The sequence below is a fragment of the Spermophilus citellus genome (assembly GCF_964194105.1).
Source record: "Spermophilus citellus genome assembly, chromosome: 2".
Classification (NCBI taxonomy): Eukaryota; Metazoa; Chordata; class Mammalia; order Rodentia; family Sciuridae; genus Spermophilus; species Spermophilus citellus.
This window is the reverse complement of record NC_138183.1, coordinates 216,093,480-216,111,570: the sequence shown is the minus strand read 5'-3', so window position 1 is coordinate 216,111,570 and position 18,091 is coordinate 216,093,480. Positions and strand designations below refer to the sequence as shown.

Sequence of the window (18,091 nt, the reverse complement as noted above, 5' to 3'; positions counted from 1 at the left end):
TGTACCTAGGTTTTGTCTGCAGGCCTTGCTTTCCAACGTCCAAGCTGCGCACGCACCCGCTACTGGTCTTGGCCTCCAGGGGCGGAGCCTAGCGGCAGGGGCGGGACCAGGTAAGGAGATAGTGGGGGCGTTGCCGCGGAGAGGCGTGGCCGAGCGGGGGCGGAGGGACTGGGCGGGAGGAGCCGAGGGGTGGGGGTGGGGCGTTGCCGCAGGGGGTGGAGCCGAGAGGAGCCACTGGGGCCAGGGTGGGGGCGGGGCAAGCGCGGAAAGCCTGGGACCGGTGTCGGATCGCGCAGTTAGCGCCGCCTGTTCTGGGGCGGGCGGGGTCTCGGACCCCCTAGGTGTCTGGATGGGGCTGTGTTTTCCGTGCCCGGGGGACTCCGCTCCTCCCACGCCCGACCCGGTGAGTAGCGCTGCGCCTCGTGCACCTGTTCTCTGGGGCGCGCAGGCGGCCTGAGCTACGTGCAGCCCGGAGACGGTTGTACTTACTGGCTCCGGCCTGGGAGCTGGTCGCTGGGGACCTGAGTGACAGGGAAGCGTGAACCTATACCAAGGACCCTTGGGACCTTACCAGGGAGCGCAAGGCCTCCGCCTCCTTGTTGCCCTCTCCAGTTTTTACCTTTGGCCGACTGGCAAAATTGAGTTTGTTGGACGGTGGCACACATACACAGGAGGTGCTGTGTATGGAACGGTCTTGGAGGTGCGGTTGATGAAGTTAGGGTGCAAAAAGAAAATTATCTCCGTGAAGTGCCTGCTGTACTAAGAGATGTGTCTTTTCCTGTGTCTATACGAGCTCTTTAAAGAAGGTGCTCTTTTTTGGAGATTTTATTCATCAATGATTTCCTTTTAGTGTTTATTTCATTTAAAAAAATCTTCCTTTTAAAAATATTGTGTGTAGAATAGGGTGTACAATTTGTAAGACTGTCATATTTAACAAAAATACTGGACGCCCAGGTAATCTGAATTTAAGATAAACAAAGAATACATTTTAATATAGATTTATTCCATGCAATATTTGGTATATATCTATATAAAAATAATCGTCGTTTATCTAAAATTCAAATTTCAGGAGGGAATATGTAGTATAATACATTTGTACTTCTTGTAGCTTTTTATTGTTAACAGTATCTTTACATTAGTCTTTCTTACAGGGAATTAATAACAAAACAACAACAACAACAAAAAAACCCTAAATTCCTCTCATTTCTTCTGTGTAGCTAAAAATGAGTTGAAGAAATGAAATATTTAGGGAAATACTTTAACTCTTCATCCATTAGGTTATAGATACTGAAAAACCATCTGATGTACTAAAGTTCAACTTGTCTTAGTTGCTGCTTTTGCTTTTAAATGAGGTTAATTTTGTTTATCTCGCTCTTGATAAAATGCCACTCTGTCAGCATTTGTTAAGCCCTGCACCCACCCACCCACATCACTGGGTTGTACCCTCTTCCCTTGATAACCACTCGCTGTTGGCTGTCACTATATAGGTGAAGTTTTTCCTGAGATAAGTAATGTATTCCCCACCATACCGCCTGCACCTCCTTTCCTCATTTATTCACAGTGCCATTGATGTTTTCCCCAAACATGCACTGAACTCTGACATTTATTTACTTGATTACATTCCTTTCTGTGCCCTCATTGCAATTTATGTTCATCTGTGTTTTCACTGCTGTATTCCCAGCACCTAGAAAGGTTCATAAAGCAATGGTGGTACTCAATGATTTGTTCAATGGATGAATAAGTACATCATAGCATGGAAGACAAATTATTAATACCATTCCCCAAGAGAATGCTATTTATTGTCTTATATATTTAAATATTTTACAACTAAATAATGCATGGTATAGAAAAATAATATTCACTGTTTCCCAGCTTGGAACATTATCGTAAGTTTACTCCTTGTTCTTATCCAACACAGTACCAGCCTATTTCATTCAGGAATCTTTCCTGAAAACACCTGCCTATTCCATTCTCCCTTTTTAACTGGCAGCTCCAAACTGTGTATCTGCCTCTTTGTAAATTTAATACTACTTGTTTTATTATTGCCCTGTTTATAAGCCCTTTTTTCAAAAAGAAAATAACATTATTATATAGTGCATACTGCTTATATTATTTTATCATGCCCTAATTTGAAGGTGTTTTGATTTGGAAAATGAAATTCAGGAAGTTGAATATTTTATAAATTTTCTAATATTGGTATATTTGTTGTTTTGTTTTGGCTGGGAGGGACAAGTTCTCCCTATGTTTCCCAGGCTTGTCCTAAACTCCTGAATTCAAGGGATCCTCCTGTCTCAGCCTTCTGAGTAGCTAGGGCTACAGATATAAACCATTCCTGGTTTGAAAAATAGCATTAATTGTGAAATGTTTCAGGTCAGTACTGAATGTTTTTGTAATTATACTACTTATAACATAGTCATAAAATTTGTATGTAATAATGTTTGGTTTTGAGGTTTGTTTTTGTTTTACATATTTAGGCAGAGAAAAGAGCAAAGCTTGCAGAGGCTGCAGAGAGAAGACAAAAGGAGGTAAGATTAAAACTAAAATTATGCCTACTTACATAATTTTGTATTTCACTTTTTATAGATGTTTATTATTAGTGGTAGTATTCTGTAATATAAGTGGTGTCCAATATCCTAAAAATATGAGTCTAAAGATAATCACTTAAAATATCATTTCCTTATATCTATCAGTTACATTGATATGTTTACATCATTTAGTATAATGAGGATTAGCCTACAGATGTTTTCTGCAAGTTTAGATGCTCTTATAATAATATTCCTCCTTGGGACAAAATAGCCATGTTTTATAAAACAGTAACAAATATGAAGCAAGTTTAGGGGAAAATTTTGTATGGTTGCAAAATATTCAATGAAGAACTAGCAGTGCATTTTACATAAGGCTGTTCTTTGTTACCAAAATAAACCAACTTTCTAGCCCCAAAGAAAAACCTAAACACACACACACACACACACACACACACACACACACACACCTTTTAGACAGCAGATACCAATATTTTTTTATACCTCTTTTTAAATTACTTACAGGCTGCATCTCGGGGAATTTTGGATGTCCAGTCTGTGGAAGAAAAGAGAAAGAAAAAGGAAAAAGTAGAAAAACAAATAGCCACATCTGGGCCCCCATCAGCAGGAGGACTTAGAGTAAGTATTAAAGTTTACTTAAGACTTAATTTAACTGGCATTTTACAAAACTTAAGTAGCAATCTGTTCAATAATTTCTTCTGAAAATGCATTATGAGAAAAATTTGAAGTAATTTAAAAGTATGTATGGGTTGATTACTGTTTTTTTATTCTAATGGGAAAATAGTACACTTTTCATATTACTATATCTTAATACATTCACTTAATATAAACTTAAATGTGTCAAAAATTCAGGCAACATAGAAAAGTATGAAGAACAATGTAAAAATCCAAACTCACTGCCATTTTGACAGACAGTATTTGTAATCTCCATTTACACATCAATCATTAAATTCTGTTTTGTAGTCTAAATTTTTTTACTCTTATGATTTGGGATTGTTGATCTTCCCATTGCCACTCATTGTCATAGTTACATAAGTGTTAATTCTGACCACAGGGTGTACAGGTGGGAGCTCTGCACACATTCCTCCTAATGTACCTATTGCAAAGGGAGATAGATACAGGGTATATAACTGTGGAGAAATTATTCAAGCTTCCTGAATTCTGGAGTCTTTACTGAGTAGCAGCATTGGAAAAGTTTTATCTTACATGTTATAATTCAGGATAATGATTCATATATTAAGATTTATTCTTGGTTTGCTTTTAAAGAAGTACTTTTCTAAAATAAGTCTATTTGTAAAAGGGACAATGTCCTCAATTTCATGCATATTTAATTTATCAGTGATTTATGAGTGGTTTTTAGGTCATTCATTTTCTTTGCAGTTGAATTTTGGTTTTGCTCTAAAACTACACTCTTCCCAGATACCACCTCCCTCCACCCTACATATCTGTATACCCCTAAATTGAGGGACATGTACTTGAGGGGGGCATCATTAGGGCAGAATTGATTCTAGCTCAGGAATATCATGTAGAAATAAGAGTTATATCTTTGTTATTTTAGCATTATAAGTTACTCCATTTAGTTTCAATTAATGAAATTACATTTTTTTCTTTCTTTATCATGAATTTTAACAATGTATAAAAATTGATTTTAATGTTAAGATATATAATGTGATCATTGTGCTGTTATTTTATATATCTTTATAAAAGCAAAATAAATCTAGTGAAGAGTTGGGAGATGACAAGGTCAAAACTTCACTAGAATCAGTTTCAATATTCTGTTGAGATAAAGAGCTATGTTACTAGGTGTAATTCAATGTAAGGTTATCAAAAACAAATAAAAATATGAATAGTAAATTTTAGAACTGGAAATAATGTTGAGATCCTCTGTTTCATTGAAATAGAGATATTTAAATTCACATAGACTGTTATAAGAAAAGGATACTTTAATCTACATATAGTCTGAATTAAGAAGATATATTCTAACCTAATAAATTTAACATCTGCTTTTTAAACTCTAAGAAAGAAAGGGATTTGTTTAATTAAACCCAAAACTTCATACCCTGAAGTATATAGATTATATTATATTACTGCTGGTCCCCTTCAAAGTGTTTTAAGTAGAAAACATCTCCAGTCTTAAATTTAGTGTTTCTTTGTTTTGTGTGTGTGTGCTGCTTTTTTTTTTTACACAATGCAAAAAAGTATTTATTAGTGATTTTTCAAAATGACACTATAGTAAAGTCTCTAGCCTCTTTATACTCATCCTATTTAGTAAGCATGTGTAATTTCAGGAACAGGTAAATAAATGTTTGGCTCTTCTACAGGATCCAGAAGAATTTGCTTTAAAAGTATTCAATTTAACCTACTACTGTTCATCTCTTACAATGCAAGTTGCCATGGTGATGTTTCCTTGGGATAAAAATCAGCAAAATGTTAGCTTAGAATTCAATCTGGCATCTCTTATAGGAGCTCTAGGTAAAAATTATTAGCCACATTCTGTCAACAGAGAAAGTTCCCAAAGTTGGTACAATCTCTGCATCATTCACATCTTTGCAGAACTGGATTAGACCAAGTCCTTCAATTCTAGAGGCAGATTTCCATTCAGTGACCTTTGACCCAAGTTTCTATTGTGATTACTTCATCACCATAGGGTCTTGAACATTGTTTTAAAGGGAAGAATTTTAATAATTATCTATTTTTAAACATTCCAGTAAATTCTGAATAACTAAAACAATAGAATATTACTCATCTGTAAAGAGTGAAATTATGGCATTTGCCAGTAGATGGATGGAACTGCAGAATATCATGCTAAATGAAATAAGCCAGTCCCCCAAAACCAAAGGTTGAATGTTCTCTCTGATGCTAACCCATAATAAGGAAAAGTAGGGAGGGGAAGTATAGAAGTTCATTGCTCTCTTATAAGAAATCTTTCTTACTGAATAAAAATGATTCTTGGGGCCATCAAGCTAGACTGTGGCAGAGATATTTTTTCTCCAAAAGAGTGACTTACTCTCAGAAACCACTCTTGCTGCCCACTTTGGGTTCTTTTCCCTCAGGATAATCACTTATGCCCCCAGCACACTGGCTTTAATGGGCATGCTCCTACAGCACATCCAGAGCATGGCATTCAAAAAATTATTTTGGAGACTCAGGGATAAAAGAAGAGAAAATACAAGGTGGAGAGAGTATCTTAATCCTCAAATCTCTTGGTAATCCTATTGCAGGTACCCATTGATTTGCTTAGATATTTTGTCTTTTTATGCTTTTAAACCATCATGTTATCTCAGACTTTTGACCATAATGCAAAGTTTAATTATTAGTTGTTAATCATAAAAATCATGTTGCAGGTTTGGAGCTATAGCTCAGTAGTAGAGCACTTGCCTAGCATGTGTGAGACACTCCTTAGCACCACATAAAAATAAATAAATAAAATAATTAAAAAGAATTTCAAAAATCATTTTGCATTTCTATGTCCCATATTATCATTTTACATATTTTTAATTAAAATTTTGTGACCTAGTTTTAAGTAAAAAATTACTTTTCTCTATTTTTGTCTTTTCTAGTGGACAGTTTCATAAAGCATGACATGAATGGGAGAGTCTACTGCCAGTAGTTGTTCAACATCTGCAATCAAATGGAATTCCTTAATTTAATTTCTTCTCTTTGAATACAAGAAGAGTTAAACTTTGTAATATTAGTGCCCTCAAGTGCAGTGCTAAGTCCATACTAAAGGTATTGGAAAAACTTGATTTTCAAGCTTAGGAATTAGTGAGACCTTTCATTAAATTCTTATTTTCCTATGTTTGCTCTTCTATAGAAGTGATTTATTTTTTCATAGTTAAAATATGGATCTAAGGCTGGGGTGTAGCACAGGGGAAAGAATACTTGCCTACCTTGTGTGAGGCACAGAGTTCAATTTCCAGAATCACAAAAATATGTGTACAGATTTAAATAGCATATATACATTACATGTAAAAATCCTGCATACACCTCTAATATTAAAACTTGCAATTATAGTTCCTTCCTTTATAAAATTACCTACCTGCTTATAGTTGTGCTGCATGACCTTATATGTGTTTTTATTTTACTACATTTGAAATCTTTTGCTCAAACTTATGGACTTAGTGCCTTTAAAATGATCATCAGGGAACATCTTGAGAATTCGTTTGAAGGGCTTATGTGAAGAATGCTATACATTTTTATAACTTAGTAATGAATATTTATAGGTAAATGTTGAATCCATATTTATTTTATATTTATATAGCTTATAAAATTTACAGATCATTTTACATTATAATAAAGGCTTTCTTTGCTGAATTTAAAATTATATATTAGTCGTACCATCAGAGGGCAGTGATGTACTATTGTGTAATGTCAGACTCAGCTCTTTAAATTCTATGTAGAAATTAATGAGCTAAAGAATCTGGATAAATTATGAGAGAAGAATGTATTCATTCATAAGCATTTTTATTCTTTTGTATTTGTTAAAGAATACTTATACGATTCATACAGTTGTAAAATTGCCAAGGCAAGTATGAATGTAAGAAAAAGCAACATGTACGTACAGTATTTTAAAAATTCTACTTCAAATATAAAAATATTAGGTAATTCTATATGAAGCATAGATGTAAAATTTTTTATTTTTATTCATTAAGAGCTTAAGGTTAGTAGTATTTTATTTTTCTTTTTGATACATAATAAGCTAAAATAGAAGAATTACTATTAACCATCATGGATGCTGACTCTTCTAAATGGCAGGGTCACATATCTGAGCCCTAAATTAGAATATCTAGATCCTAATTGCCAATAGAGGCTATAAATTAAATAGACCACCCCTCTTGATTTACAGAAGGAAAACTGAGCCACTATTTCACTCATCCCTCCTACAGGCTTCTATTGTATTGCAATGCAATTGTACATGTTACTTTTTTTTTTAAAGAGAGAGGAGAGAGAGAATTTTTTAATATATATTATTCAGTTTTCGGTGGACACAACATCTTTATTTTATGTGGTGCTGAGGATCGAACCAGCACCCCGCGCATGCCAGGTGAGCGCGTTACCGCTTGAGCCACATCCCAGCCCAAGGATAGTGAAATCATTGAATTTTATTTTAGAAACCCAATTTTTGACTTTATATGATTAATTTCTCCACACAAACAGAAAAAGGATCATTAATAGCTGAATGGATACAGAACTAAAGTATATGAACCTTGGCCTGTGCAAAGCCTTCCTCCTCTGTTAATATAACAAGAACGATTTTCCCTTCACTGTGTCTTGAAGAAGTAGATCTTAGTGTACAAACAAAGGATTACTTCAGGGGACAGCACTGTGTTTCTAACAGCAGTTTTATCACAATAGATGCTTAGTTATGGTTGAACTGTGAGAAAGAGGAAGGTGCTGCTGTGTTGCTTCTGGGGGAAAACAGTGTATGCTGTTCCTGTCCATCAGGACCTGCCTCCATGGTGTGGCCCACTTTCCTCAAAACATAAGCATTACAGGGACAAAATGGTGGTACTCAGATATTAAGAATATTGTTAGAAAGATGAAGACAAAAGGGGAAGCTAGATGCTTGATAAAAAACTAGTAAGTGACTTTTAAAATACACACAATGCATTTTCCTCATAAAGTTATGGATCAGTTCCTGTGAAAACCATAAATAGGAGGGAATTTTCTCTAATTTATCACTTAAATAACATTATAATGATTAATATGCCATTCAAAGTCCCTGTCCAGAATACTAAAAACTGGAGCAGTAAGATGCACATATGTTGCTATCGTGTTATGTAAAATGTTTAAACCAAATCTTAATTTGATTCATTGAACTATTAATATGGCTAATAAAAAGCTCTATGTTATTACACAGTTCCTTTATGACACATTGCATGTTTTTAAAACATCGGTATGTGATTCTGTTGTTTGATCAATCATATTCAGAATGTGATTTAACAGTTTTACCACATGGTTTTGTTATAAATTCTGTATTGCCTTTGGAGTATATAAATATACATTTTTAATATAAAATCTGGCTTTAACCATCTCTGTTTACCCAAAATGCTATCTTTAATACATCTTAAATAATTAGAACATGTGTTGGTGGTTAGAGACACTTTCATTTATTTGGGATTATCAACAGCAAGCGAGCTAATGACTGTTCATAAAATCTCTAAATTTATACATGGGCATACTTCTTAGTTTATACTGTAAGGGAGAAATGATGTTACTAGCCTAGTTTTTTTTAAGAGAAATTATGGTATAGTAGAGGGCCTATCATCTTGGATATCCTAGGAGAATTGATATAAGCTGTGAATTTTTCTTTTTCCAAAAGTTTGACTTGTTTATTTTTCACTGATAATTATGTTCTGTCCTTAGAAAATAAAAGTGTATCTTGTGAGTTTTGAAAAGTAATTTTTGCATAAATAGATCAGCAAAATGCAGATAGATATGTTTGCCTATCTGACTTGAGAATTAAGGCATATTTTTTTAACATCTCCAGGCAAGCTTTAAATGATGTATATGCTCTAAGCTGGTTCATGTATGGTAATGAGGCCCTTTCCTTTGATTTTCTAAATAACGCTGACACAAAGCACTTGTGTGTATACCAAAATTTTTTATTTTGAATCATCTGTGTTCCAACAATTGTTGTTCCAACAACTGTGTTTTTTTGTTCCAACAATTGAAACATTTTAAATTTCCCATAGGATGTGGCTTTTTATTATACTGTTCTCCCCCTTCTGGGTGTGCTTCCTTTTACAAGTATTGCCTCAAAATAGGACTGCTCTGGTTTAAGAACTAAATGTGCATAATTCCTTGATATGGATGTGATATCTGTTATATTCTGAACTTCAGTGGCTATCTTTGTAAGACTGTACTTAGCTTATGCTGAGTTTCAATTTAATGCCCTTCATATTTTAAGGGCAGAACATTGCAATTGTCTTTTCAGTGACACAATGCCCACCACTTCATGAAATGGGCATTGCATCTTAATTTTTATTAAGAAGTTCTTTCCTTTGAGCTACATTGATGGCTAGAAGTTTCTGTCCATTCACCTTCCATCTATCCTTCAGGCTATTACAAAAAATCTGTAGGTAAGACATCTAACAGTTCCCATACTAATTTCCAAACAGTCCAAACTGAATACTTTGAGAGTTTCTGAAGTCATTCTTCGGGTGTGGATGAGTCAGTTTAGGAACTGAAAGGATTTCTCCATCCCACAGTAGGAGAAATAATACAGTAAAAGTGGTTCACAGAATAGCTCCAGAACCAGCTCAATCTGCTCCTTGTGCTGGACTCACTTCTGGCTGTGTTCTTTTCACTGATTATTTACCTGGACTTCATTTTTTGGATATTTCCCCTCTGTTATTATTATTCAGGTTTCTAGATTATATTGGTTTATTTACATGGATAGGACTCATCTTCTCCATCACACTCTCCTGGATCTTACTTCTAGCTGAGAATAAGATGATACTAGCACAGTTAAGTCCACTGCCTGGCCAGTCTTCACTCAGGAGTCAGCAAGAGCCATTTACATTTCTTCATTTCCTTCTAAACACAGTCTCATCTCCCCACATCCCTTTTCAGTACTGATTAGTTAGGAGCTGGACCCCATGCTGTAACCATTTCCTTAACAATATGTAAAAGATGATTTTAGATGTGGTATAAGACTAATAATCCTCCTCTTCCCCCAAATATGTTTCTGCACTAATTCTAAGGATGCATAAATATATAATTTTCTATACCAAAGGAGATTTTGTAAATGTGATCAAGTTAATGACCTTTTTGGAGGCTTATCCAGGTGGACTTTACTCATCCAGGTCCTTAAAAGTTAAACTTTCCAACCTATGACCAAGGAAAGATGTGAAGAAAGAAGGATAAGTGAGATTATTTGACTCTCCTAAAAACTCTCAGGGAAATAAGCCATTTGAAGATGAACTTTATTTCAGATTGAAGCATTGATAGAGAAACAAGTAGCATTTTAAAAATTTATGTTTTTAATTTTTTCAATCAGTGAGGATAATACTTTGCTGTTTATTGGTACAAAACAGCCCTGTCCAGGTATATGAGGGTATACATAAGTCTGTAATATCATTAGCTACAGTGAATTTACTAGACAGCATAGCAATGTAGGATTTAGATATAGTTTAATTAAGAAAATGCTTTAAAATAACATGAAGTAATGAATATTCGTACAATTCACTCATCAAAATATAAATGTATGTCAGCTTGTGTGTGTGAGTTACACTAAGTCATGCTAAACACAGACGTATGCTTACATGTGTGTGAAATCATAAACTATTCGCTAAGGGGGTGTCTTGAAGACTTCCAAAAGTACCCCAGATATTTGGTCAAAAATAAGAGATCAACTTTAAGGCAATCTTCCAAGTGAATGTAAACTTTTCTGACTTGGCCTTTCCAGTAAAGTATTACTGTTCTGAATCCTCTGAACTTATAGTGTCACTGGATATTTTTTAGTAGCACATTATCACACAAATTGTTATTTTGTAAAAAATAGCTTAAAAATTCTGCAATTATAAAAATGTCTGGGGTGCTTTTACTCATAACATACAGCAGGCACTTTCTGTTGACTTATCTGCAAATCCTAAATAATTTCTCCTGAAAGTTTTATCTTGAGCATCTATAGCTAGAATTGTGTTCCTAATATTGTGTTCTAAATACTATGCTCACGTATTGACAAATAATAATTTGACTATAACTCATCTAATTGAAATCTGAGTTTAGAATTTCTTTGAATAGGTCATTTTCTACAGAAGCATTGAAAATAAATAGTGCTACTCTTCGAACATTTTGCATTATGATGACATTTTTTTTTCTTTCTATTATGCCTTTTTCCAAAGTAGTTTTCAGAGCATGTGAACTAAACTGACTACACTGGAGAAGTGGATATAGGCCGTTATGAGAGTCCCCTTGTCATAACCAATTAGTTTCATTTAATCTCCTTCTTAGCCTTATAGTTGGCAGAGACCACCAAGTAATTATCAGGATTCATGTCCTTAAGGGTTGGAGATTTACTCTGGATGGGGGATGTCTTGCCATCCACACGGGAGATCTGCAGCATTCGGCAGGGGTCATGTTTCAACAAATACCCTGCAAAAGTCTCCCATCCTCCTCCCACACGAACCATGACATGTTTGTTGTGCAGCATCTGTAATGAAAAAAAAAGAGCAAAAGTGTTAAATTCCAAGAATTCTTACAGTGTCTAGAATCAACTTTCAGTTCTAGTGGAATTAGTACTTCTGTTTGTCTTGCATTTCATGCCCCATTGTTTTTCTGCTTATTGCACAGTTTATGAAAGAAGCTTTGTGTTTTCCATGCCAGGGGCTCTTGGGTAAAGATCCCTGGCATCCAGCTTTGCCTAGGGGAACCAGCATCTATGTATACTTCTTTGATTTTCTGGCTACCGATAGTCCATCATAGCTCTCACCACTGCCTCTGGCTCCTGTCTATTTCCTCAAATTAGTGCTCCGTTCTTCCCACTGGGTTATTTCCTGCTCAACCAGAATTTGAAAGACCATGAAAATGTCTGCTCTTGAATGACAATGTGACCACACAAACACTTGATATAAAACAGAACTAAAAATGCATGCACAGAAATTGGATGATTCCCTAGTCATTGTTTGAGCCCTTCAAGGAAAGGTGTGTTTGAATAATTAAACATTTATGATTTTCTTTGGGCTTTTCTTCCTTATCACTGCAGAATTCATCTTAAAAAGACAAAAACAAAAACAAAATACAACTTACCTCCAGACCCAGCTGTAGATTTAAAAAGGGACGAATAACGTGGTTTATTCTAATAAAAATGTGAGAGTCGTGGAGACTTGGCATGGAAAACCAAAAAAATTGACAGTGGTTTCTTCAAATATCAAAATCTAATAAGAAATGTTTTGTAACCACCCTCCTACTGCAATATTATGGACACACACAGGCAGTGCAGCATCAGGAAGGGGAGGGTCACGGGATTTCAGGGTCATTGTGGAATACACATGGTCTCTTTGAGTTCCTTTATATGTCAGCTTAACACCTGGACTTTACTGTCTCCCATCCAGAATTAGATGACTTGTGCTCATACCACTTTAATTTAGCTTTTGAGAAAGTGAATCAAGTCTTGGACACCCTTTCTCTGTGTCTGGGTCTACAAAATTTTGCACATGTGTTTAGGATTTTTATGAAATCTTATATATCTGTCTATAGCCTCACTGTAAAAAATCCTGATTCATGTGGTTGACCTGAAGCAGTTTTAAAAACTAAATATTATGCAAACTATTAAAGTATGATGGATAGCAATAAAAAACCTTAATAATTAAATTGAGTAAAATTCTATAGGCTATTCTCATGTACAGTTATTATAAGATTAGATTAGAAAACATCTTCCAAATTGAATTCTTTAAATTTATTTTAGCCTGTAACTGTCCATTCAATAGTACGTCAAGAAGAATCCCTCCAATATAAAGTAGGTTTTATAAATCAGGATTTAACTTGCAATACATTGCCTCTCCTGGCTAGCCTCTGGTACCCTGTTTTTGTTTTACAGATGAAGATGCTAAAGATCTTATCTTTTACGTGATTTGCTTAGGATCCAGATTTCCTTACTCCAATCTAGAGCTTTCACAAGAGCAGTTCCAACTAAAAAATACATAATCCATCAAGGCTTTAAAAACTTGATCAGTATATTCCCAAACCTACAAGTTTCTTTGTCTCTATTGCCTACTTCAAAACTTAGACACTGGGACAAAAATTGCAAAGACTATTTCAAAACAGCACTTTGACCCTTTTTCCCACTGTCCCAAAGAGCTGCTTTATCCATTACTGAATTTCTGCCACTTCCCAGCCCTGCTAATTGCATCCAAGATTTGCCTCTAAACATTCTCCATTCAATGCCTGTGGCAATATGCCCAATTGACTTGACTGTGAACAGACTCACAAACCAGAAAGATCCACCAGTCAGAACAGTTTTTAAATAATTAACTCTGGGAGTGACCCACATACTTTTCAACATGGAGTATACTGACCATGTAGGCACATATTGTGCTTGCATATTCTTCAGTGAATTTGCAGGACCCTGAAAAGTGAATCCCAGAGTCATATCGAATGTCAACAACATAGGAATTAAATTTCTGCCCACTTCCTCTTCCACATCCTTCCTATGGCAGTTGTAGATGTCAGGCCAACATTCTTACCAGAATCATAGCTGAGGATTAGCAGAAAACACTCTTATAACATTTCTAAGTTCACTTTTCGTCCTTGGTAATTGGAGGGTAATGGACATAACTGTATTTCTGAGTGACTTCAGACTTCTTACATCTAACTTCATCCTGTGAAAGTGCTTTTAATGAGAACCACATTTCGAGGAAGCATACATTTCTCCAGAGCTCTAAAAGCTTTGTTGATGGAATGACTGTGTGTGAGGGGGAAGTGAGGGAAAGGGTTGGTTGGTTTGTTTACTCATTATGAAAAATCAGTGTTTCCTGTGATTGTCTCCTTTTGATTGTTTTGTACATAATCACTGCAGAGGTATTTTTCTCCAAAGGTATAGACTGGCCATCCTCCCACTCCCAAATTTTGAAACAATGAACAAACAACACAATTTATACCTACCTTTAAAAAATTTTACCACAAAATTAGATTCTTTCCTTTTAGAAAAAGATACAACTTCCTGTAAAACATTTTTATGTGGTCTACTTGCATACTGCTTCATTCAAGACCTCAAGAATTGGAACACTGTTAATACTAAAATCAGATATCAGGTCTCTTTCTCCGGAAAATTTTCATTCGGTCTCAATATTATATTTCATTTTCACAGACAGGTTTTTATTTTTCTCCTGGTCTTTCCTCTTAACTCTGAAGCTTGGGTCCTCACAAACCAACCAAAAAAAAAAAAAAAAAAAAAAGAATTACATACATTAACACACCTTTCACTGAGTGCTTTTTTTTCTTTTTCTTTTTTTGGTACCAAGGAGCATTTAACCCCTGAGCCATACTCCCAGCCCTTTTTCAATTTTTTTTATTTTGAGACAGAGCCTCAATAAGTTGCTAAGGCTGGTTTTGAACTTGCTATCCTTGCCCCTCAGCCTCCAGAGCAACATCTGGGATTACAGGTGTGTGCCACCACGCCTAGCTCTGAGTGCTCTTCTGATGAAGCATTTATCAAGGGCCTATGCCACTGCAATTCATGCACACAAATATTTATTCATACTACTTAAAAACAAAATGGATTTTCTGTATTTTCAATATTGATTCAATATTGAAGAGGAGCAGTTACAGAATCCATTATCTTCCCTTATGCCTCATTTTGGCTACTCCTGGGAGTTGGAAGGAGTTCAGGTTGATATTGTTAATTTCCATAGTAAAACTTAGACATCTTAACCCTTGGAGAGATACATGACCCTGTCTTTGGATATATGAGAAACCGAACTTGTCTGTCACTCCAGGCTCAGTTGGACCTTGTTAATCAATAGCCTGTAATTTGCTAACAAAGCCAGTTGTCAAAAAGCTTCTAGGACAGGATTAAGATAAAAAGGTCACAGAGATTTGATATCCCTGATTATAGAAATTTAAATTGCATGCCCCTTTTTAGTATGTGTTCAGTCTTTAAAAAAAAAAAAAATCCAACACCCACCCCATTTCCTACTCTTTAACCTAAAATCATGTGCACCTCTAAAAACAACATTACACTTAATTCTGTCCTCCCTTTCATTTTGACATTTTTGCTACAGTGAGTTCCAGCAGAAGGGCTCCCTCAGCTGGTTTAAAATGGAGATTGTAGATTTGCTCCAAAAACTCAATCCATTTTAGGGATTAGTGACATTTTAGATCTGGTTCTTTTATTTGGGTTTTTTGTTTGTTTGTTTGTTTGTTTGTTTAGTTTTGTTTTTTATCCAGCTCCATTTCCTATTCTTTCTTCCTCAAACATTCTACCCATCCCCACTCTTGTTGGTTTACTGATAAATTCGCCTAGATCAAGAATGTTTCTTCTTTCAGCCTTTTCTATCAGCTCATTTATCTGAATCTATATTTATCCTTTTCCTTGCCTTTCTCAGTCCTCCACCAAATTCAATTCCCTTCATAATGACACTCTCACTATTGGACCTTCTCCTTACATTCGAGCTTCTTGATAGTAAAATATGACCATGGTACATTGACATCTAACTTCCTAATTACTGTACAAAACACAGTGCACATTGCCTTTACCCCTTATTTCTTAATGACTGGATATAGGAAAAGAATCTAGCTTCCAGATGCCTCAAATCTAATGCGTGGCCCTAATACTTATCTTTCTTGATTAATCTGTCAAGTAAAACATCTCATGACATTTCACAACATCTCTCTTGAAACTTTCTACTCTTTGTCTACCAATGACAAGACTCTTTGCTGTATAACAAATACAGATATCGGGTTTCTTTCTCCACCTCCTCTATAGGTTACATTTATTTTACCTTTTCAGGTTTTGCTGTTACAAAAGCATTTGGAATGATTCTGCCCTTTCTTTACTGCTTTTTTTCATTCTAACCACTCTTCATTTGCAAACTCACCTCTACCTTGACCTCCAAACTACAATCCTTGCCCTCGTCTCTACCTTAGCATCAGAGTATACAAGCACAGCAGGCTACTGTCCTTTACCAGGAAGCCTCCAGACCTTTCCTAATAGGGATGGTGGCACAAGTTTCTTCTATAGCTACATAGACATCAAACGTTCATTTATCCCTAAATGTTTTGCAAGGTCTTTATTCCTGTTGCTGATATTTCCTTCAATGCCTCGTCTTTTCCCTTGGCTACTATAAAGTTGTTTCTGACTCTAACATTACCCCTTCTGATCCATTTAGTAAACTGTCTCCAAAGAGATTTTTCTAAAATGCAAGTTTGACTTGATCAACTCCTGCCTAAACACCTTCATGAGTTTCCTCTCTCCTGTAGGCAGAGATTTAAGTTTCTTTATCTGCGTTTATTATTCTTCATGCCAAGCTTGTCTACCTTATATGTCTTCCTGTTTCCTGGGACCCATGAATTCTTTTAATTCTATATTCCAGATAACACATTCCTTTTTTTCATGCTTTTGCATGCTGGCTCCAAAGAATGAAATGTAATTTCTGCTTGGCTTTCCCCACTAACCAGGACTACCAACATTCCCCTGATTCAAACACCTTCCCCTAAAAAAATCTCCCATGACCATCGCCCTCATCAGATAAGCAACTCTTTCTTTGTTGAGCTATTCATATTATTTCACTGTTACCATCATCCTCCTACATTGCAATTACTGAGCTATGTGTTCCTGTTTATAATGTGGGTGCTCTATGAAAACCAGAACAACATATTTCTTACTTTTGGAATCTCACATGTATAAACTCAGGACAGGGTCAACACTGTCATCACATAACACAACCTTCCGGCTACACTTTCATTGTCTGTTCTTTGCCTGTTCCATGGTGTTGCTGTCAGTATTACTCTAATTTCATAGTCAGGAAAACATCATCTTAGAAGTTAGGCTACTTGTGTAAGACCACACAATGCAACCAGTGGGCAGAACTGGGACCAGAGTCCTTTTCTCTTAACAATACTTACTTATTCTGCAAAGACCCTATATTTGCATTCCCACACATTTAAAGTTACTTACCAGTGATAATTTAGCACAGACAAGCTCTTACTAATATCAGAAATAGCAGTAAGTAGATGGAGCAGACTAACTGTGCTTATGTTAAGTGATTATTATCGAGTTATATCATAATAAACTCTAAATATTGAATTTAATTTCAGAAGGTTAACATTCCATGGCCCAGGTTTACCTCAGCAATAAACATGTGTCAAGTGTAGGTAACAGGATGGAGTGCCATCACCCCCAGTCACCTGTTAGCATCATCAGGACCAGGCTTTGATGCTCTGTCTACATCTTATTGCTCCTTTAAATTAATGCTTCATAATATTGAAAATTTTTATATTCTTTATTCCAAAAAGTAGTCCCTTTGAGCCTGTAATCTTTGGTCATTATTTGCTGCATTAGTTCTTAAGAAAAACAGGTTAGAGTTACTACACATATCCTCCTTCAGTGAATGGTACAAAGCGGTAGTTTTTGCGCATTAGCTCCTACCGGCCTTTACTATTTTCACAATCTGCCTCATTCTTCACTGTGGCTCTGTCCTAACTAAAGGGAGAAGATCCATTAATGGTTTAGGGAATACTTGCAATGCTGAATGGAAAAACAGAAGACAGTAACAAAAACTCGATGTTTCTCCCAATGGCCTTCTTGAAGTTCTATAACCATTGCAAACACTGCACACATTTTCTCTTTTCACATCTCTGGGTGACACACATTCTGTGCCCAAAATCCATCATCAAAACACAAAGGTCTAATATTTTTGCTGATATGTGGATGCTAACCCACAATAAGTTGGGGAGGAAAGAATAGAAGTTCAGTAGATTTGCCAAAGGGGAATGAAGAAAAGGTCAGGAGGATAGGAAAAGGAAAAACAGTGGAATGAATCTGACATAATTTTCCTATATATGTACATGCATACAGCATAGTGAATCCCAACCATCATGTACAT

The 18,091-nt window shown here is 35.7% G+C and overlaps 2 protein-coding genes across 3 annotated transcripts in view; one reads left to right on the top strand and one right to left on the bottom strand.

The window, feature by feature from the left end:
* Positions 1 to 18,091, bottom strand: part of GAS2 (growth arrest specific 2) — a 365,744-nt gene that overhangs the window by 231,575 nt on the left and 116,078 nt on the right. For both annotated transcript variants that reach the window (XM_081275817.1, XM_081275815.1), the window contains one exon: positions 9,190 to 11,700. In XM_081275817.1, the coding sequence (XP_081131943.1) occupies positions 11,482 to 11,700 (219 nt within the window). In that variant the 3' untranslated portion in view covers positions 9,190 to 11,481. The remainder of the gene's footprint in view (positions 1 to 9,189; positions 11,701 to 18,091) is intronic.
* SVIP (small VCP interacting protein) lies at positions 235 to 9,109 on the top strand. Its single transcript, XM_081281232.1, has 4 exons — positions 235 to 403; positions 2,475 to 2,525; positions 3,048 to 3,161; positions 6,104 to 9,109. Exons 1-4 carry the CDS (start codon positions 350 to 352, stop codon positions 6,116 to 6,118), a joined length of 234 nt encoding a protein of 77 aa, XP_081137358.1. The 5' UTR covers positions 235 to 349; the 3' UTR covers positions 6,119 to 9,109.

Coding starts and splice junctions, on each gene's coding strand:
- SVIP (XM_081281232.1), top strand. CDS start 350: ATGGGGCTGTGTTTTCCGTGCCCGGGGGACTCCGCTCCTCCCACGCCC. Junction 404..2,474: donor CTCCTCCCACGCCCGACCCG/GTGAGTAGCGCT, acceptor TTACATATTTAG/GCAGAGAAAAGAGCAAAGCT. Junction 2,526..3,047: donor CAGAGAGAAGACAAAAGGAG/GTAAGATTAAAA, acceptor AATTACTTACAG/GCTGCATCTCGGGGAATTTT.